Raw genomic sequence first — 23,046 nt, 5'->3', positions numbered from 1 at the left:
AAAATACTAGGCCGCGCATGCGCACTAAAAAAAACGTGTTCCCTGAGCTGTCCCGTTTTTTTTAGTGCGCATGCGCGCGTTTTACGTCATCACCTGCTCTCCACCTTGCGCCACCAATCACTGTCATCACCTGCTCTCTACCTCGCGCCACCGATCACTCCTCCTGCACTATGCCATGCCAGGCATGTCCGCAACCGGCCTCGAGCTCCTGGGGGCCGGCGGCGTGAGCCGCCCGGCGGTACAGTGCTGAGGTCCCGCCTCCGCCCTACACGGCGCCGCCAGACCCGGCCCTACACTGAGATCCGCGATCGGGTTGCCATGGAAACCCCGCCGCAGCCTCGCGGCTAGGTAGGGGGACAACAATCGCGTTTATGTTCAAGCCGCCGCCACGACTCCTCTCTCGAACCGCACCAGGATCGAGAGAGGAGCTGCGGCGGGGGCTTGAGCATAAGCGCCATTGTTGTCCCCCTACCTAGCAGGCGGCCTTCCTCACCCGGCCCCACCGTTCCTTCCCTTCAGTTCAACTCCGCCTATGTTAAAAGGAGCTGCTTTGAAATTGGAGCCCTGCCGCCACCGTAACACGTTCCCTTTGCCGCGGTCCCATATGTCAGAGAAGGAGCGGGACCAAGGCAGAGGGGAATGTGCTACGGCAGTGGCAGGCCTCCGATTTCGACGCGGCTCCTTTTAACATTGGTGGAGCTGCACTGCACTTGATGGAGGGAGGGAAGAAAAGGTAGTTGTGCGCTGTTGGGCCCCTCTTTGCCCTCAGACCCTCTCCTAACTGCTCCCTCCTGTCTCAGACCACTGGGGTGCCTGTCTTCAGCTGCCGGGATGGAGGGAGGGAAGAAGAAAGAAGGGGCCCTGGCAAGCGAGTTATCAAAAGCCAACCATAGCCTGGGACCCCTACATGATATGAATAATGACCAGACAACAAAAGGTAAGAAAAATAATTTTATTTTCTGTTTTGTGATTACAATATGTCAGATTTGAAATGTGTCTTGAGGGAGGCTGCTGCCACGGCTTTGGACAGAGGGGTACCATTTTCGTGGGAGCCGGTCTTCGGAGAGGCTTGGGACGTGGGGACGGATGCGGGAGGGGCTGCCGCTGCAAAGGGCTTTGGTGGGGGAGCCAGCCAGACCGCAAGTGTGGGGACGTTGTAAGCGCGGATTGGTCAAGGAGCCGCCGCTGCTGAGGCTTTGAAATTGCTCTCCCACCGTCACTCCCTCCCGCCCCGGCTCTGCCTCTGCCCCTGCCCAAGTTCAAAAGCAGGAGACATCTAGTACCCGTTAATCTAACGGGCTTAAACACTAGTTCATTATAATACCTTATTAATGGCACCCACACATCCTTAAATTTATTAAAATATCCATTTTGAACTGCAAGCGCTCTTTCCATTTTATACATGTGACACACCGAGTTAAAATTCACCTTTCTTATGTATCAATTTCCAAACTTATTTTGTAAGAACTACCTCCTACAAATTCTTCAAAGCACAACACAGAATATCTCAGTACACACAGCACTCCTGAATCAGTTAAGCTCAGAAATCTAAATGCAGAGGATATGAAAGCCCTTCCTCACACATATAATCTTCACTGTACCCTGTAAGCACTCGAATCTTTACTACATAATTCCATGGGATCAACTATATCTTGGAATGTACATGAATCACTGTTAAATAATTCTTGGGGTAATGTCCAGATATCTTCTTATTTGTAATCCGCTTAGAACCGCAAGGCACAAGCGGAATAAAAATCACTAATGTAATGTAATGTAATATAGAGGCATTTTTTTCAAATCATTTAGACTACTAAGTTACAAAGTTCCATAGAGTACAATGTAAGTTTAAGTGGCTTGAAAATAAGCCCCTAAGTGTGGTAAGGAAAGAGGGTGCCAATATTTAGAGGACAATGACAAAACCTGCCATGAGCACTACTGTACCTCTTGTACTAACCCCGACTGTACACACAGCAGAGCTAGTTTTATACTGTAAAATGCCAGGGGGAAACTCTGGTGCAAGACTGGAGAGAGATTCCCTGCAATGAAATTCCCTCTTGATAAGTTGCTGGTAGAAGCAGCAGCCTGGGGGAAAGGCATGTAGGAGTATTTATGGTGTAATAAAACAATTACCGTATTTTCGCGGATATAACGCGCGCGTTATACGTGATTTTACGTACCGCGCATACCCCTCGCGCGTTATATGCCTGAGCGCGGTATACAAAAGTTTTTAAACATAGTTCCCACCCCGCCCGACGCCCGATTCACCCCCCCAGCAGGACCGCTCGCACCCCCACCCCGAACGACCGCTCGCACGCGCTCCCACCCGCACCCGCATCCACGATCGGAGCAAGAGGGAGCCCAAGCCCTCTTGCCCGGCCGACTCCCCGACGTCCGATACATCCCCCCCCCCCCGGCAGGACCACTCGCACCCTCACCCCGAAGGACCGCCGACTCCCCAACAATATCGGGCCAGGAGGGAGCCCAAACCCTCCTGGCCACGGCGACCCCCTAACCCCACCCCGCACTACATTACGGGCAGGAGGGATCCCAGGCCCTCCTGCCCTCGACGCAAACCCCCTCCCCCCAACGACCGCCCCCCCCAAGAACCTCCGCCCGTCCCCCAGCCGACCCGCGACCCCCCTGGCCGACCCCCACGACACCCCCACCCGCCTTCCCCGTACTTTGTGTAGTTGGGCCAGAAGGGAGCCCAAACCCTCCTGGCCACGGCGACCCCCTAACCCCACCCCGCACTACATTACGGGCAGGAGGGATCCCAGGCCCTCCTGCCCTCGACGCAAACCCCCCTCCCTCCAACGACCGCCCCCCCCAAGAACCTCCGACCGACCCACGACCCCCCTGGCCGACCCCCCCACCCCCCTTCCCCGTACCTTTGGAAGTTGGCCGGACAGACGGGAGCCAAACCCGCCTGTCCGGCAGGCAGCCAACGAAGGAATGAGGCCGGATTGGCCCATCCGTCCTAAAGCTCCGCCTACTGGTGGGGCCTAAGGCGCGTGGGCCAATCAGAATAGGCCCTGGAGCCTTAGGTCCCACCTGGGGGCGCGGCCTGAGGCACATGGGCCAAACCCGACCATGTGTCTCAGGCCGCGCCCCCAGGTGGGACCTAAGGCTCCAGGGCCTATTCTGATTGGCCCACGCGCCTTAGGCCCCACCAGTAGGCGGAGCTTTAGGACGGATGGGCCAATCCGGCCTCATTCCTTCGTTGGCTGCCTGCCGGACAGGCGGGTTTGGCTCCCGTCTGTCCGGCCAACTTCCAAAGGTACGGGGAAGGGGGGTGGGGGGGTCGGCCAGGGGGGTCGCGGGACGGTCGGAGGTTCTTGGGGGGGGGCGGTCGTTGGAGGGAGGGGGGTTTGCGTCGAGGGCAGGAGGGCCTGGGATCCCTCCTGCCCGTAATGTAGTGCGGGGTGGGGTTAGGGGGTCGCCGTGGCCAGGAGGGTTTGGGCTCCCTTCTGGCCCAACTACACAAAGTACGGGGAAGGCGGGTGGGGGTGTCGTGGGGGTCGGCCAGGGGGGTCGCGGGTCGGCTGGGGGACGGGCGGAGGTTCTTGGGGGGGGCGGTCGTTGGGGGGAGGGGGTTTGCGTCGAGGGCAGGAGGGCCTGGGATCCCTCCTGCCCGTAATGTAGTGCGGGGTGGGGTTAGGGGGTCGCCGTGGCCAGGAGGATTTGGGCTCCCTCCTGGCCCAATATTGTCGGGGAGTCGGCGGTCCTTCGGGGTGGGGGTGCGAGTGGTCCTGCCGAGGGGGGAGAAGAATCGGACGTCGAGGGGGGGCATCAGGCTTTCAGGATGGGGACAGGACTTCAAGGGGGGACAGGCAGACCTTCAAGGGGGGACAGGCAGACCTTCAAGGGGGGACAGGACTTCAAGGGGGACAGGCACGGAGAGGCGGGGCAGTGCACCGAAAGTCAGGGCGGGTGAACGGTGAGTCGGGGCAACCAGAGGAGAGTCGGGGCAGTGCACCGAAAGTCAGGGTGAGTCGGGGCAACCAGAGGAGAGTCGGGGCAGTGCACCGAAAGTCAGGGTGAGTCGGGGCAACCAGAGGAGAGTCGGGGCAGTGCACCGAAAGTCAGGGTGAGTCGGGGCAACCAGATGAGAGTCGGGGAGAGCGAAAGGAGAGTCGGGGTGGCCAGAGGAGAGTCGGGCAGCATGCGCGTTATATGCCTGAGCGCGGTATAGAAAAGTTTTTGTACATATCATCGTGATTTCTGCGCGCTATACCCCTGTGCGCGTTTTACAATGGTGCGCGTTATATCCGCGAAAATACGGTAAACATCTCATGTCTAGGGGAAATACACCTATTGCAAACCAGCTTCAGCTTAATGCCTTCTTACAAGAGTAAACAGGAAGCTGATTTTATTATAAAGATATATTCAAATCGCCAGCAGCAAATAACAAAACTAATACTGATTCACAATATCTTTCTATCTATCTATCTATAGTGTGTGTGTGTATGTAAATGTCAGCATACAACTAGTGAACTTATCAATATTTTAGTTGCCACCTTAAATCTGTCCAATATCTACCAAAAAAAACCCAAAAACACACCAAACCCTGAGGAAGAATGAAATGCGTCAGTGGGGATTGAGGCAGAACTGTTCTAAGCTAAGTGGCACTTTAATAAGTTTATTATGAAGTTAAGGCTATTTATTTATAATTAAGCACTGGCACTTTATTATAAATCGACACAATCAATACAAGAATGTCCAAGTGAATATATTATCTCATCAAGTAGAAAAGTTCACCGTATATAAGTTCCTATGAGGATGACTACCACACTAGATATTTACAGATTTGTGTGGCATTCTGAGGAACATGGTGATGGTAGATATTGGACAGATTTAAGGTGGCAACTAAAATATTGATAAGTTCATTAATTAGAGATTTTGTGCTTATTTGAGCGTCGTGAGCCCACAACTAGCACATAAATCACTAAGTAATTAGTAAATATGACTAATTATCACATCACACAATATATAATTCCTTACAATACTGATTCCTGGTAAGTATAGCAGCAAAACTTATGATAGCTTAGCACCAAGGATCAAAACGCACCTGATCCATACAAAACAAGATTCTATCTAATCCAGCAAAACTGAAAAAGATAATTCCTGCCTCACCCTTGGATGTAGCCACAGTCCGTGGATCCAGACAGAGGAATAATCTTGGCCAGGCAACGAGCTGACAGTGACCCTGATGAAGTCTTGCGGTTGCACAAGGTCGTTTACCACAGGTACAACCAAAATATATAATTGCCAGTCCTTCTTTGTGATGCAAACCAGAGAAAGTTCAGTTATGTCCGAAAGAACAGTTCTGCTTCTTTTACTCTCAGCTAAGAGCAAGGTCACAAAAGAGAAGTTCTTCTTATCAGTTCTTACTGTAAGAATGCTGCAGTATTAAGAAGAGTACAATTGTAGGTCTGAGCTCCCTCAATCCCCAAAATTGTCAAATCCAGAAAAGCACCTTAGTCTGTGTCAGGTGACCCTCGAGGACCAATCAATGCAGAACAGCAGGAAATGAATAGTGTTCTTCTTGTGCAAAGGCCTTGATAGTCAGCAAGACGGGTCACAGATAAGAGCACAAAGCACAGTTTATAACTAGCGATGAGAAAGTAACACTCCTCCATGTTCACATAGGCATGGACATAAAAAGATGTTAAAATGCCCTCGACTGTACACACACAGTTGTTGTAAACACATCCAGATTGCTTCAGGGCAGCAAAGATGGTTCATGACTTGCTTGACCTAAATCCGAGGCATCATACCATTAGATGAAGCAGGACTCACCCCTACAGGCAGAAATCCTAACCCACATGTGTCAAACACAAGGCCCGCCTGGCCATTTTACGCGGCCCGCAGTGACTGTGCACCTGACACTACTGTAGTAAAACCCTCTCCAGAAAACTCCTTGAGTCCCAACTATCCCACCTACCACCGAAATTTTAAAATCTTCGGGCAGCCAACATCCAGACAACAAAGGTAGGAGAAAAACATTTTATTTTAACTGTTAGACTTGGGAGAATCCGTGGACGTCGTATACCTAGACTTCAGCAAAGCTTTCGATAGTGTCCCGCATCGCAGGCTGTTGAGCAAGATGAAATCAATGGGGCTGGGAGAAACACTAACTACATGGGTCAATGACTGGCTGAGTGGCAGACTTCAGAGGGTGGTAGTTAACGGTACCCTATCTAAAACATCGGAGGTGACCAGTGGAGTATCGCAGGGCTCAGTCTTGGGCCCGCTCCTTTTCAACATATTCATAGGTGACCTAACTCAGGGGCTTCAAGGTAAGGTAACGTTATTCGCTGATGACGGCAAACTATGCAATATAGTGAGAGATGGCAATTCACCCGATAATATGACACAGGACCTACATTTGTTGGAGCTTTGGTCCTCGACCTGGCAGCTTTGCTTCAATGCTAAGAAATGCAAGATCATGCATCTCGACAGCAGAAATTCGTGCAGAACTTACACCTTGAATGGTGAGACCTTAGCTAGAACGTCAACAGAACGAGACTTGGGAGTGATCATCAGCGCAGACATGAAAACTGCTGATCATGTGAAGAAGGCTTCATCTAAGGCAAGACAGTTGTTAGGTTGCATCCGCAGGAGTTTCGTCAGCCGGAAGCCTGAAGTCATAATGCCATTATCCAGAACCATGGTGAGGCCTCATTTGGAATACTGTGTGCAATTCTGGAGGCCACACTATCGAAAAGATGTGCTGAGAGTAGAGTCGGTGCAACGGATGGCCACCAGGATGGTCTTGGGGCTCAAGGATCTATCGTACGAGGAAAGGCTGAAAAATATGCGGCTGTACTCACTCGAGAAACATAGGGAGAGAGGAGACATGATCGAGACATTTAAGTATATTACCAGCTGTATCGAGATGGAAGAAGAGATTCTCTTTCTCAAAAGACCCTCAACCACAAGAGGGCATCCGCTCAAACTCAGGGGCGGGAAATTTCATGGCGACACCAGGAAATATTTCTTCACCGAGAGTGGTTGATCCTTGGAACGAGCTCACGGTGCAGGTGATCGAGGCAAACAGCGTGCAAGAATTTAAGAGCAAATGGGATGCCCATGTGGGATCCCTTAGAGGGTTAAGCCAAGGGAACCTGTCACCAGGAGTGGGATCCCTAGGATAGTAGACTTGGGGGAGGGTCAGTAGAGTGGGCAGACCTGATGGGCTATGGCCCTTATCTGCCGTCATCTTCTATGTTTCTATGTTTTAAATGGAATATGGATAATAGCAAAAATATTGTTTAAATTGACAAATATACTTGCAGAATTTGCTAATTTCCCCCCTTTTTACTAAACCGCGATAGCGGTTATTAGCACAGGTAGTTGTGCTGAATGCACCGCGCTGCTCCCGATTCTCATAGAGTTCCTATGAGCATCGGGAGCAGTGCAGAGCATTCAGCGCGGCTCCCTGCGCTAATAATCGCTATCACGGTTTAGTAAAGGGGGGGGGGGTTGTGCACAGAATTTTGGATTTTTTGCAGAGAATTCTGCCAGGAGTAAACAGGTAGAAAGGAGTGAGAGGGAGAAATCTTGCATATGTTAGAGGGGAGACATGCATGGATAAGAGAGAGAGAGAGAGAGAAAAATGTTGGACATAGGGTGGAGGGCAGGGAGCGATGGCACATGGGGAGAAAGAAAAATGTTGCACATTATAATGGAAGGGAGAGAGGCTGCATAGAGGAGAATGGAGAGGTTTGACCCAGGGCACAAGGCAGGGACAGCGAGAGAGAGATGGTAGACAGTTGGAAAGAAACAGAAATGTTAGATATGGCAGTGGAAGGAAAGATACAGAGACGAAAGTTGAAAACAAGGAATAAAGAAAATGTCAAATGGGCAGGAGACCCTGGTGAGCAAGCTAACAGAAGACAAACAGAAATCAGAGCCTGGAACCAGCATGATTTGAATAATAAGATGACCAAACAAAAGGCAGAAAAATTTATATTTTCTATTTTGTGATTACAATATGTCAGATTTGAAATGTGTATTTTGCCAGAGCTGGTGTTGGCAAACGTGAGATAGGACTAACAAAAGGAAAAGTCTCTTTTGTTTTGTTTACACCAGTATTTCTCATCATGCGATATGCGTACCCTAGGGGGGTACGTGGTCTGGCCGCCAATTCCCACCCACCCATAGAGGCGGTGTCCGCTACCGCCTGGGATCTCGCGCTCCTGCTCCGCTCCAGCCACATCGAATTATCTCTGCGATTCAGGCACTGCATGTAAGTGGCTGACCCAGAAGCCTTCTCTCCGACGTCAGAGTTGACATGTAGGTTGCTGCCTGCGCCATTCATTGCAGGGAGTGCTGCTAGTGGCTGAGGACTGAAGGAGTGAGTGCAGTTCAAACAAGTAAGGGGGACATGATCTTTTGTGACCATTTGAGGTTAGATAATAATTGACTTACTACTAGAAACAAAGCTGTGTGTTACAATGGCCTCTCTCTTTGGAATCGGTTGGATCTGGCAGTAGAGGGGGTGGGAGAGATGCATCCTGGATGTTAGTTGGGGAAGGGAATGAGGTCCAGAGGAGAGGAAGCATGCAAGTGTTGGATTGGTAGAGGGAAAAAAGAGGGAGTAATACTGGCTGGGAGGGGGGCCAGAAAAGAGGAAGGGAGGGGATATGTCAGACTACTAGAAGGGAGAGGGGATGTGTGTGAGAGGACTTGCCCATAGTGACTAATAAGTACAAGTACTTTTTATGGATCTAATGTTGCATGAAAAGTTTAATTAGCATTCCCCTCCCCTTTATTAGGAGTTTCAATGGATCATTTTGTGCTAAAAGAAAGTTCCTCTGCTGCCGGAGAAGGCTGTCAGAGTAACGGGCATCTTGAAGGGTCAGATGAGCCATCTTCATCCAGAACAGCAAAAAGCTGTGATCATGAGCACTTAAATGTGTCACTGCCACCAAAAAAGAGAAAATATGATGAAATGTACTTATCATATGGATTTGCCTCAAACCAGAACATTCCTCCATTACCTCTGTGTGTGATATATGGTGAAATATTATCGAACCATTCAATGAAGCCTTCTCTACTGAATTAACACCTCTCTACTAAACATCCTGAAGTAACGAACAAATTAGTCCATTTCTTTAAGAGAAAATGGGAAAGCATGACAAAGGCAAGTACTGCTATGAAGTCTTATTCCACAATATCTAGCCAGGCTCTCTAAGCATCCTTTGAAATTGCACACATGGTGGCAAAAGCAAAGAAACCTCACACCATTGCTAAAAGTCTCATAATTCCTGCTGCAATTAGAATAGCAGAAAAGCACAGTTACTTACCGTAACGGGTGTTATCCAGGGACAGCAGGCAGATATTCCCACACATGGGTGACGTCAGCAATGGAGCCCCACAGCGGTCAGCCTCAAAAGCAAACTTGCTTGAAGATCTCGAACTTTCGAGTGCTGCATCGCGCATGCGTGCGTGCCTTCCCGCCCGAACTAGGAGGCGCATCTCCTGTGAGGATCCTCAGTTCAGATACCAAGCTAAGAAGCCAACCAGGGGAGGTGGGTGGGTTGTGGGAATATCTGCCTGCTGTCCCTGGATAACACCCGTTACGGTAAGTAACTGTGCTTTATCCCAGGACAAGCAGGCAGCATATTCCCACACATGGGTGACCTCCAAGCTAAGTAAAAAAGGGAGGAGGGAAGTTGGCAATTTACGAAAAAAGATTTTGCAAAACAGATTGGCCAAAATGGCCATCCCTCCTGGATAAAGTATCCAGACAGTAATGAGAGGTAAGTGTGAACCGAGGACCAAGTGGCAGCTTTGCAAATTTCCTCAATAGGAGTTGATCTGAGGAAAGCAACAGAAGCCGCCATAGCTCTAACTTTGTGTCCCGTCACTCGACCTTGTAGAGGAAGACCAGCCTGAGCATAGCAGAAAGAAATGCAAGCAGCCATCCAGTTGGAGATGGTACGCTTCGAGACAGGACATCTCAACCTATTTGGATCAAAAGAAAGGAAAAGTTGAGGAGATGTCCTGTGAGGTTGAGTCGTTGAAGATAAAACGCCAACGCACGTTTACAGTCCAAAGTATGTAGAGACGCCTCACCAGGGTGAGAGTGCGGCTTAGGAAAAAATACTGGTAACACAATAGATTGATTGATTGATATGAAAATCAGACACTACTTTAGGTAAGAATTTTGGATGTGTAAGTAGAACTACCTTATCATGGTGAAAAACTGTGAAAGGCGGGTCCGAGACTAAAGCTTGCAACTCACTGACTCGACGAGCCGAAGTGAGGGCAATCAAGAAAACAACCTTCCAAGTAAGATATTTAAAATGCGATAAGTCAATAGGCTCAAACGGAGGTTTCATCAGTTGAGCCAGAACAACATTAAGATCCCAAACAACAGGAGGCGGTTTAACTGGTGGATGGAGATTAAAAAGTCCCTTCATAAAACGAGCAACCAGAGGATGTGCCGAGAGGGGTTTCCCATCCAAAGGTTGATGAAAAGCAGCAATGGCACTAAGATGAACTCTAATAGAGGTAGATTGAAGACCAGACTGAGATAAATGAAGCAAATAATCCAGAACTGAAGTCAAAGGGGAAGATTTTGGTTGAAGACTATGAGCAGAACACCAAGCCGAGAACCTGGTCCACTTATGACCATAACATTGACGAGTGGACGGTTTTCTGGACGCCAGAAAGACATCCTGAACAGACTGAGAGAATTGAGAAGGATCAGTCAAGTGGAAAGGAACCAAGCCGTCAAGTGAAGAGACTGTAGGTTGGGATGAAGTAAAGACCCCTGACTCTGAGTGAGCAGAGAAGGAAAAACTGGTAGAAGAAGAGGTTCCCTGATGCTGAGTTGAAGAAGAAGAGAGAACCAAGGTTGTCGGGGCCACCTGGGAGCTATGAGAATCATCGTGGCATGGTCCGACTTCAATTTGACCAGAGTTTTGAGAATTAGAGGGAATGGAGGGAATGCATAAAGAAACTGACCCCTCCAGTCCAGAAGGAAAGCATCCGCCTCTAGACGAAGGGGCGAGAAAATGCGGGAACAAAACAGAGGAAGTTTGAAGTTGTTGGGTGATGCAAAAAGATCCACCCGAGGAGTTCCCCATCGAGCAAATACTTGACGAAGTGTAGGGGAATTGAGCGTCCACTCGTGAGGCAGAAGCAGACGACTCAATTTGTCTGCAAGGCAATTCTGTTGACCCTGAATATAGACAGCCCGAAGGAGGATGTTGTGAGAAATCGCCCAATGCCACAACCTCAGAGCTTCCTTTTTAGCTCTTTTCTGCCTCCGTTACCCTTCTCTTTTTCACTTTTCAGCTACCTATCAAATTTCCCTATTCTCTCCCATCCCCATCAGCCCTCCATTCCCTTTCATCTTCAATGTACCTCCATTACCATATTTCTACTCTGTTATATATATCCTCTTATCCGTTTCCTTGCCATCCTCTCCTCCTTCTCAGGGTTCTACTATTCTCAGCATCTTCCTTCCTCCACCCTTATAGCCCAGCATCTCTTCCCCACCCTTGTAGCCTGAAATCTCCCTCTCTTCCCTGCTGCATACTCCCACTCTCTTCCCCCACTCCCATTTCCAGGCATCCATCACTCCATTCTGCTCCCATTTCCAGGCATCCATTGCTCCATTGTGCTCCATCTCCTGCCTTCTCCTCATCCAACTCCTGTGTATCTCCCACTCATCTACCCCCATGTTCAACACCTCTCTCTTCCCTTTCTTGTGCCCTGTGTTAAATCTCTCTATCCCCCTCCATGCACCATCTCTCCCTTCCTCCCCTCCATTATGTGCAGTTTCATCCTCTCCCCTCACCATGCATGTCCCCCTCTCCTCCCCTTTCCTTCCTCTCACCTTCCCCTCTCTCTGGGCCACCAATTTTCCTTCCTCTCCTCCCCTGTACTCCAACATTTGCTGCTTCGGGTCGCGGTATTGGCAGCGACTCTCACATGCTGCCTGCCATTAACCCGGAAGTCTCCCCTCTGCCATGGAGAGATTTCTTGGTCAGTGGCAGGCAGCATGTGGGAATTACTGCCAATACTGCAACACGGTGATATTCAATGCCAACATGGCCGGTGCGGTGAGATTCTGCACGGGAAAAAGGAATTCCATTCCGCCCTCCCAACCCCTGTGCAGTAGGTTTCCATCTCTCTCTCCCTCCCATCCCCTCTCCCCCATGCAGCACTTCCCAATCGACTCCTTCCCCCCAGTGAGACCTCAACTTTTGGGAGTCCAAAAGCAGCAGCGGTGAACAGGCTGCTCACTGCCTGCCTGCTAGGGCTTCCCTCTGTCGCATCATCAGTGACATGGCAGAGGGAAGACCCCGGTGGGCAGGCCAGGAGCAGCCTGTTCACCGCTGCTGCAGGAGAGTCAGGACTCACTGAATCAGTGAGTCCGATTTTTTATGGAAACAAATCGATTCACCGATTCAAATTGGTGAATCGGGAAGCACTAATCCAAAGTAGTTCAGTCTTGTTTGCATTTAGTTTTAGCTTGTTTGCAGTCATCCAGTTTTTGATTCTGGATAGGCAGCATTGTAGTTTTTTTATAGGTGTCCTGATTCATACCTAGTGTGAGGTAGAGTTGGATATCATCTGCAAATGAGTGGATTTTAATGCTGTATTTTGATGCGATATCAAGTGTTTGTCTGATGAGCTGAAGAGCAATGGTTATAGTAAAGTACCTTGAGGGATGAAATATTTGAGTGGTCTGGGATGTGACATGATAGATCCTAGCAGTACACTCTGTGATATGTTTCTTAGGAAGGAGGAGAACCAGCATAATGCTGTGCCACAGATACCAATGTTAGCTAGTCTGGAGATGAGAAGAATATATCGAAGGCGGCACTGAAGTCAAGGAGAACAAGCAATGCATCTTCACCTTTATCGAGGAATTTCCAAAAGTCGTCAATATTGGCCATTTGGCCTTTATCTGCCATCATGTTTCTATATGGTTACTGCGGATGGGCAGACTAGATGGGCCATTTGGACTTTATCTGCCATCATGTTTCTAATAAGACTATTTCGGAACTATGGAATTTCCTGAATCCTGATTGGTAGATTGGCAGAGCTTTTTTGAATATCTACAAAATCTTGTAGTTGTTGTAGGTCAACTTTTTCTAAAATCTTTGATATGAATAGATGATTTGAGACTGGTCTAAAGTTGTTTGGTTATCGGGGTCTGCGTTTGGTTTCTTTAGGATAGGTTGGACCACTGCTATTTTCCATGCCACAGGTATTTCTCCAGATTTTAGGGATTCACCAATTAGAGGAAGAACTGACTGAAAGAAGGCTTCTTTAACCGATACAGTAGATTTGCTGAGCAGGCGTCTAAGGTTGAGCCTGATGAGCGCAGTGAGTCAACTGCTTTGTTCAAGCCTGCAAGAAAGATTGTTTTAAAGTGACAGAGCGTATCTGCTACTGAATTAGTGCCTAGTGGTGTGACGGCAGGAGCAATTTGTAATGAGTTGACAGTCGAGTCTAGGTTAGAACGGATTTTTTGTATTTTTTTCATGGAGAAAAAAAAAAAAGGTAGACAAGGTTTCACCATCTAGTTTTGTTTGTAGGGATTGACCATTCCCTTTGACGAAGTGAAAAAATTTTTGTTAGTGCAAAGAGACTTCTGGATCTATTTGGGGCTTTTAGTAGCAGGTTTGAGTAGTAGGCCTGTTTTTCTTTCAGGGTAGCTAATTTATAGTCTTCTAGTAGGTTTTTCCAAAGGATTTTCTCTTTGTGGTTTCTCGATTTGCACCATGATCTTTCTGCTTTCCTCACTTTTCTTTTTTTTTTATCTAAGGTTTTCAGTGAACCATGGAGATGATTTCTGGTGTGTTGGTGTTTTGATTTGTTTTTGCCAGCTTTTCATAGTACACATTTGTTTTTCTTTGTGCCATGCTGAGGCTGCCTCTTCTAGGGAGTTTCTCATAGGCTCCAATTATTTTGTTAGTTTGGAAATGTCAAGGGAGAAAGATTCAGGGTTGACCGGGTCAGGATTGAATATTGTTTTAACTCGGGGTTTGTCCTTATATACAATTGGCTTGTCTTTGACTGGGAGATCAAATATAATAGTGGTGGTCAGACCATGGTACTGGGATATTAGTGTAGTTAGTCGTTTTATCGCCTTGTAGAGGAATATTTAGGGTAAAGACCAGGCCTAATATGTTACCTGAGGAGTGTGTGGGAGAATTTATCATCTGGGAGAAGCCTAAATCTGTTAATGTTTTCGTAAAGTCTTGTGGTACTCCAGTGACTGCAGGATAGTTTTAAAGATTCAAATCTGTGGGATACCACCTACTTACTGATAAGCCTTAGCAACAAAAAAACCAAAAAGAGGAGTACTGAAGTAAAGGAGGAAAAAGTTCTCCCCTGACCCAAGTTGAGTGAGGGGGAGAGACAGGCCTGACAAGGACACTTAATTTTTATGAGTGAATGGGGAGTCCTCAGTCCCACAGACCGCAATGGGGAAACACAGCCCCTAATGCACAGTTGTCACAATCATACACCCAAAAGAGTATTACTTGAGAAACATCTTAGGACTTCTCCACAGGCAATTTTTGTGAAATAACTAGTGCACAAACTAGTGTGCTAAAAGTGAAAATTAATAAACAAAAAAAAAGAATAAATAACTTATCAGGCTGTCTCTGCCCCTCACCTGAGGGTGCAACAGCAGCCAAAAATCATCTGAGCTCAACCATTTTCAACTTTGCCTAACTACTTTTGCTATGACTTCTGGAGAGTGTGAAGGGGGTCTAATCTCTCGAAACAGAGCCCCATTGGATGAATCTTATATATGCTGGCTACACATATTCCTTCTCTGGACTGTTTTGGATAAGCCAAGTACTACACTCACTATTCTTGTCCAGCTTGTGATTTTGTTTGGCTCGGATGATTTTTGGCTGCAGTTGCACCCTCGAGTGAAGGGCAGAGACAGCCTGATAAGTTATTTATTCTTTTTTTGTTTATTAATTTTCGCTTTTAGCACACTGGTTTGTGCATTAGTTATTTCACAAAAATTGCCCATGGGGAGTCCTAGGATGTTTCACATGCAATACTCTTTTGGGAGTTGCCGGCCCACCCCCTCCAACGTCACTTACATCTTCCAGAGGCAGAGGCAACAGAAGCAGTCATCATGAGACCTTGCTGGTTTGGAGGGAGAGAGGAGCATAGAAGGGTGGTGGAGGGAGAAAAAGGGGGTCAAGGTGGTATGGAAGGGTGGTGAAGGGAGAGAAAGGGGGCAGATGCTGATGGAATTGGTGTGCAGGGAAAGGAGAGAGAGACATAAAGGGGAAGGATACTGGATGGAATTGGGTTGGAGGGAAAGAAAGGGGGCAGATGCTGATGGAAGTGGGGGGAAGGGAGAGAGTAAAATGCCAGACCACGGGGGTGTGAGAGAGGGAAGAAGAGGAGAGAGATGCCAGACCATTGGAGGAGGGGAGGGAAGAAGATGAATGCCAGAATAATAGGGGTGAAAGGAGAGATGGAAGGGGACTACAAGGAGAGAAGATGCCATATAGAAGGGGCAGAGAGAGGATAGACAATGGATGAAAGGAAGAGAGTGACAAGACTATGAGGAAAGCAGAAACCAGAGAAGACAATGTAGAAAAAAATTCAATTTATTTATTTTTTTGCTTTAGGGGAGATGCATCGCTGTTTCTGTGGTGTTGCATTGTATGCAGAGTTCAGCTTCTTGGTGGTTCAATTTAACCTTTGTCTACGTTTTTCTATTTTATCCCCCCTTTTACAAAACTGTAGAGTGTTTTTTTAGCACCGGCCATGGTGGTAATTGCTCAGAATTCTATGAAAGTCTGAGCTGTTACCACCATGGCTAAAAACCACATTACAGTTTTGTAAAAAGGGAGAGGGGTTAGTTTGTGATTACATATTCCATACTAGGCAAAGGTGTTTTCTGTGTGTTCAAAAGACATGATTTTCAGTTAGGATTGACTGTGTAGGATTGATCTGTACTAGTCTGGCTTGTTTAGTTTTACAATGGGTGTATTGATGTACTGCTCACTGCAGTATGTAAGATGCTGCCTTTTCCTAGGTACGCTCTTGTGTGTTGTGTGGATTGTTACTAAAAATCATGTTTTTCATACAGATGAGGGGGTGTCAAAAAATGATGGGCCTCAGGGTCACATATGCTAGGTACACCACTGCCTTCATAGTTTATATCTAATCCACAAACCTGCTTTTAGGACCTACAGGGTATGTATCCCTCTGATTCATGACAATTTCACTTCTCGTTATCTTATCCATTCTTTTTATTATACAACTGCCCAGATAAGCATCATTCTTTGACGTGATTGGACCTTGAAAACTAATGGCAACAGTGTTCTCCCCAGAAATTTTTTCAAGCCATGAAAAACATTTGCTCCGTTTAGTGTGCCGGAGTTAAAAAAGTTTGAGAGATGCTGCTCTATACCATTTGAAAGAGGGCAAATATCTAATTATTCACTTCTAGAATTGGATACGTCTTAAATTTAATAAAAAATTATGGAACAAGTGTCAAACCTTAAGAAAGGCAGTCATATTGAGCATTGGAAAATAACTAAAAATAATTAACTAATACAAATAGTACACATTTAGGGCTCCTTTTACTAAGCTGCGATTGCAGTTTTACCGCACGCTTAGCTCGCGCAGAATTGCTGCACGTGCTAGACGCTAACGTCAGCATTGAGCTGGCATTAGTTCTAGCCGTGTAGCGCAGCAATTCTGCACGCGCTAAAAACACTATTGCAGCTTAGTAAAAGGAGCCCTTAATTTTCCCCACCACCAAATTTCCCTGTCCCGCCCCACTCGGCTACTTTTTCATGCCACCCGGCTGGAAAAAATTTCTGGGAAGAACACTGGAGACCCATTTACAAATAAGCAAAGACACTTTGTTAATTTGGAAATATTAATTGGGAAGAATACATACTTTGTAAATGGATTTCTGCCAGAGCCTCTAAGGTAAATATAAAATATAAATACTCAGCTGATGAGGACCTCCAAGTTATGTCAGCTGAGGACTTCCTCTACAGGTGGCCAGGAGTCCCTTTTACCAAGCTTGGCAGGCAACAGTAGTGTCCCTGAGTCACAGATGCTGGCACCTCAGTGGCTCAAGGATGCTGCCAGCAACTGCTGCACTTGGTGGAAGGGAGTTCTGGCCATCTCTGAAGATTCTCTGCTGGCAGTGTTTGGTATTTCAGCACTATAGAAATAAAACCAGAAATGCATTTCCTTTCCTTTTGAACACAATACAAAGACATCTGCTATATACATGTCCCAAAGCCAACATATTTTAGTCAATAAATTCCTTTTTTTACCTTTGTCGTCTGGAGACTTATTTTTCCATCAAGTTGATCTCAGTTTCTTTTTTCCGTTTTCCTGTCTTCTGCAAATTCTTTTACAGTCCATTGGTTCCTCCTACCAAGGTCCAGCATTTATCCCTCTCTCATCCCCCTGACCATGTGCAGCATCTTTCTTCCCTGCCCAACATTTCTCCTATCACCCCTCTCCAGCACCATGCCACATCTCTCCCTCCATTCCCTCCACCACTATATCCAACATTTCTCCCTCTTGCATCGCTTTCAATCTGTTCTACTGTTCCCTTTCCACCACCACATTTCTCTCTCTCAGCTTTCAACTTTCTCTTTCCTATCATGTGTACCTCTTTCCCTCCCTATGACTAAAAATTCTCCTCTTTCTTCCATTCCCCGTGTACACCATCTCTTTCCCTCTCACTGACACACTTATGCCCAACAACTCTCCCTTTCTATTCCCTCCTCCACCTCAGCATCTTTCCCTCCCTTCCTCCATCCTCTCACCCAAGTTCATGCCCCCTCCCTCCTTCTGTGTCCGTTTGGGCCCCTCCCATATTCCAATGCTCTTCCTCCCCGGTGTAACGTGCGTGTGCCTGCTCGCTCCCTCCCTCCTTTTCTGCCCTCCTCCCGTAAAACTGTACCTTCCTGCCTTTCAGTCACACTTCTTCGCAGGGCAGCGGGCTCTGCTCGCTGCACGTGGCTGATGTGAAGCCTTTCCTTCATTAGCTCCAACGTCGGGGGAAAGACTTCCGGATCGACTATAGGTGGAGTGCTGCATAGAGGAGCCAGATGGAGAGCAGGAAAAGGAGGCGAGTGCTCCAAGATATTCGAGCCCCTCGGCTCGAGGTGCCTCCAACCCTGTGGAAGCCCCGCGACCCGAGGGGGTGTCTCCACAGGAGCCCCACGACCCAAGGGGACGTCTCCACGAGAGCCCCACAGGTCCTCCGTCGTCTCCATTCCCATGCAGCTCTCTAGTCTATATGCAATTTCTTTTGTTGTTGCTGTTTGATCTACCCTACTGAATGGCTCATATCTGATTTTTTTTGGTCACCATCCAATAAGCTCTCTATTGCTGTTATTAAATAGCATACAATGCTATTTATTTAAGTGGAATGATGTGAAAATAAAGATCTGCTATCCAGAGTTCTAGCTCAAAGCTGCCATTAATGTTGCTGACATTGCATTCTCCCCTTAGGAATTTTTGCATTTTAATGGAATTAAAACACTGGTTTAAAGATTTTTTAAAATTCCATTTACCGTATTTTTTCGCTCCATAAAACGTGCTTTATTTCCAGCAAAAAGTGGATGGAAATCTCGGTGCGTCTTATGAAGTAAAGATACAAATTTTGTTACCCTCCTCCCGTATCATTATAAAACTCGCCCGCCGTTGCACTACCTTTTTAAAGCAATCCAACGCCGCAACATCTTTTTTTTTTAACCCATCGCCCCATCTGTCCGTCGTTACCGTTCCCCCTTTTTTACCTGTTGGTCCAGCACCATCATCTTATTTCCTGGCCAGTGGCGAAACAGATCAGCAGAGCGTACGTCAGGAGCAAGCTTTACGCTCTCCCACTCGGCCCCGCACTGCTTTCCAAATGGATGCCGTAAGTTCTCGCAGGACTTGTGAGAACTTACGGCAACCATTCGGAAAGCAGCGCAGGGCCGAGTAGGAGAGCGTAAAGCTTGCTCCTGATGTCCACGCTGCTGATTTGTTTCGCCGCTGGCCAGAAAATACGGAGGAGCCCGGAAGAGCGAAGGCTGCGAGTAGAGAATGACACGGTGACAAAATTCATCACCGTTCCCGTCCCCGTGGATAACCACGGGAAACCATCTTCATGTTACTCTTTAAGGAGAGAGGGAAGAATCAGAGTATGAATGGCCACAACCACTGACCCGCAAGCTTTGCTTTGAAGAATGCTGGTGTAGAAGGATTGAGATTGAAATAGACACTAGAAAATGACATGGGATTATTTCCCTTGGTTATCCGCGGGGACGGGAACGGTGATGAATTTTGTCACCATGTCATTCTCTAGCTGCGAGCACCGTCTGCAAAGTAGGTGCTGCGGCAGGCAGGGAGGGAAGATGGTTGTAGTTGCTGGGTAGAATTTTAAAAGATACGGGGGGGGCTTGCCTGGGGCTGGCTGGCCAGTTGGCTGGCCTGGAGCTGGCTGGCTGGTTTGGGGCTGGTGGTCAGGCTGGCTGGTTTGGGGCTGGCTAACATTAGACATGCCCACCACTAGATGTGCCCTATACCTTGTCCCAGCCTACCACTAGACCAGAGGGGGAACAGGGTACACCATTTGGTTCAGAAATTTTTTTTCTTAGTTTTTCCTCCTCTAGAGGTGGGTGCATCTTATGGTCAGGTGCGTCTTATGGAGCGAAAAATATGCTAAGTATGACTTTTTAAAATGTTCGCTGGTAAAAACACTACAACAATATACCAGTCAAGCAACATAGCATGAAAATCTTAAACTATAAAATGTATTTAAATAAAAATCAAGTTATAACAACAGAAAACTGTATTTACCTCCTAAAAAGTTCTTTCCTTTGCTCCATAACCCAGGGTCTTCCATAAAATCCTGTGGATAGTAAGAATGACGTTGCCACATTAAAATAAAATGCTAGGCACTTTAACTGCAAACAATTAAACTACACAAATTTTTAAAATACATTTTACAGCCAAATACGAGTGCAGCTTTTATCTTTCTCCTAAAGGCCAACAAAGAACAAAAGGAAAATGTAATTGCAGGAAATGTTGAAAATAGGCCAAACTCGAAAATGAAATCAAACATTTTTAGTCACATAATCAATACAATGTTCATAATATCAGAAACTTGTAGAGTGATTCTTTTAACCAGGAAGCATACGTTAACCCTACTAACTTTTCCATGAAAAAAGTATATGCTGAGGTTACTTCTTAGTCTATTCCCTTTCACCTTCATCCTACGCTCTGTCATTCCAGAGCTTCCTTTTAAATGAGAGTTTCCCTTATGTGCATGTATGCCATGTAGGAATTTAAATGTCTCATCATATTACCCCTATCTTGCCTTTCTTCTACATTAAGGGCTCCTTTTATCAAGCCGCACTAGCGGTTTAACGTGCGTTAAACTGCCGTCCGCGCTAGCTGCTACCGCCTCCTCTTGAGCAAGTGGTAGTTTTTGGCCAGCGCGGAGCCTTAAGATCTTTTAAGTCTCTTCTCATACTCTTTTTGATGAAGACCACAGATCATAAAGCATAGGAGAAGAGACAGCTATATACAGTATAGTACAATTTCAGTGACCACTTGAATATACAACCTAACCATTCAGATCATTAACACAAAATTAATATCCACTGCAACAAGTCTGCCAATTTATCATTAAGTATTCAGTCAAGAAAAAAGTCACCCATACTGATAACAAGTAGTGATCACCTAACCTTCAATACCCAGAAATGACAAGGGGGTGGGGCCATTAGAAACACAACTCAGTTCTAAGTTTTACCATAAAAGCATTAAGAGGACAAAACGAAGAAAAATTCAAAATAGTTTTAGTAGATTACACTGGGTGAATCAGCTCAGTGACAAGCTATTTTAAGTCCTGAACAAAAATCTCTCTACAGAAATCATTTCATCTGTACCTTCACACACTGTAGCAAGGATCCTTCCTTTTTCTTTCCATCTCAACAAACAAGAAGAAATGCAAAAAAAAGGGACTACGTAAAAAATAGCACACCATTAAGTTATTAAAATTAACAAATTCACATAGTTTCAACTAAAGCGCACAACATGGCAGACATCACAACCACAGGAAGCCCGTGACAGCATGAAAAAAGAAAAGCAGAAATGCATCACTAAAACCCTAATATCATATATCCTGAACATTAATTCGATCAACAGCGTTTCTGCTCTTCGGACCAGCGAAGGCATCATTTTATACACTCAAAAAGAACCACCATACACGTCATCTACAAGGACCCGTCTTAACAAGGATTCAATACATATATTTTCGTTAACAATGCATACGATAAGAGAAAACCAACGGAGAATTTAATTCAGCTCAGCCCCAATCGAGTGCGTATTTCTAGTATCGATCTACAGGACTTGGAATTTGGAAAGCGGAGGGTCTTTTTTGCTAATGAATCAGCGCACGTTAAATGTCACTCGGCCTAATTCATTTCCAAGGGCCCTACTGCAAATGTAAGTAGCAATCGAGGGGTGGGACTCGCGTTGACAATTGTAAGATCGTCTCACCAAAGGGCATTTTTTTTTTTTTTAATCGCTTTCCTCCAGAGGTGCGCTTTAATCATTCACATTTTTCTGCACCGGAGGATCGCATCCAACACCACGGGCAATTTCACAAGACCTAGGGGAGAGTGTGGCCCAGTGGTTAAAGCTACAGCCTCAGCACCCTGAGGTTGTGGGTTCAAACCCATGATGCTCCTTGTGACCCTGGGCAAGTCACTTAATCCCCCCATTGCCCCGGGTACATTAGATAGATTGTGAGCCCACCGGGACAGACAGGGAAAAATGCCTGAGCACCTGAATAAGTTCATGTAAACCGTTCTGAGCTCCCCTGGGAGAACGGTATAGAAAATTGAATAAATAAGTAAATACCTTCCACGACGCCACACAGGAACCTTCTGGCGCCAGCGTCTTCAGCCTCCGTATCCGTTTCCTCAACGACCTGGGTGGCAGCAACCCCTTCCACCGGGGCCGAGCTGGAGCTCACCTTCGCCGCCGGCTCCTCGATCGCCACCTGGCCTTCTTTTTGCACCACCATTCTGCAGCGAGCCCGACCTCCTCTCACCGCGTTGACAAGAATAAAACCGTAAAAAGGAAAAACCGCGCGCGCAAAAAAAAAAAAAAAAAAATCGTCTCCGTAGGCGACAGCTACATTACATACACTTTTGACGCACGAAGAGAACAAGCTCGAGCCTTAGCGATCGTTGTTACGGAACAGACGGGGGAAGGGAATTGCAAGAGGCCCAGGTGCGAACAGAAAAGATCCCGGGTTTCCCCCCTTCCCCCCCCTTAACGGAAAAGTGAGCTATGCTCCGGAATCTACCAACGACCTCCCTGAAGCTCGCGCTCTCTCCCCCACCCTGATTAAACACCCCAAGGAAGCTCGAGGCGCAGCCCACAAAACCTTTTGTCAGCAGCGCCCGGGGGGGAAAACGCCCTTCCCCGACGGAAAACTGCTGGCTCCTCCAACGGAGAGAGAAAAAAAAAAAGGATGTCACAAACCGATTTTCGCCCTAACTATACACATATGCAATTTAGTATTACTGCAACTCAAAAAAGAGAGAAAATATCCGCCTACTCCACAGTTTCTTCCTGTTTATGGTTACTGCACATGCGCAACAAACCGGATCAAACCGGTCAAAACAACACTGGGGCGCAGCTCACGAACCTAATAAAATGTAGCTACTGTCTTCCTTTTCACTCGTTCCAACTTTAATTTCCCTTATGTTGGAAAAAGCAAGTGCTCTGAGGGGCAGAGAAAGAAAAAATATCGTTTCTTTCGTAATTTACTGCGAGTTCATGGTTGCTCAGCTAGTGCTGCGCGTGCGCTGCAACCTGGAAGTGGGCGGGTGGAGGAGGGGCAGTATGCTGCTGCTTTTTTCTTTTTTTTAAGCGCGACGTGCTAGATTTTCCACTTGACCTACTTTTAGGAAAGAGGTAATTTGGAAGGCAGGGCGTGTTTAAGGTGCTCGGGGTGAGGCACTAAATAGCCGTTAGATCGCTTGTGGCAATCGATTTTATATA

General features: G+C 46.9%; 1 protein-coding gene across 1 annotated transcript in view; it reads right to left on the bottom strand.

Moving 5' to 3' along the window:
* The window catches only part of OGA (O-GlcNAcase), a 247,621-nt gene extending 224,781 nt beyond the window's left edge, over positions 1 to 22,840 (bottom strand). Inside the window, exons 1-2 of the mRNA XM_033940315.1 lie at positions 21,895 to 22,840; positions 19,828 to 19,879 (exon numbers count right to left, since the gene is read on the bottom strand). Coding sequence (XP_033796206.1) covers positions 19,828 to 19,879; positions 21,895 to 22,060 — 218 coding nt within the window. The 5' untranslated portion in view covers positions 22,061 to 22,840. The remainder of the gene's footprint in view (positions 1 to 19,827; positions 19,880 to 21,894) is intronic.
* Between the last annotated feature and the right edge of the window lie 206 nt (positions 22,841 to 23,046).

This window comes from Geotrypetes seraphini, chromosome 4, assembly GCF_902459505.1.
Source record: "Geotrypetes seraphini chromosome 4, aGeoSer1.1, whole genome shotgun sequence".
In the NCBI taxonomy this organism is placed as follows: Eukaryota; Metazoa; Chordata; class Amphibia; order Gymnophiona; family Dermophiidae; genus Geotrypetes; species Geotrypetes seraphini.
This window is presented reverse-complemented; position numbering and strand designations above follow the sequence as displayed.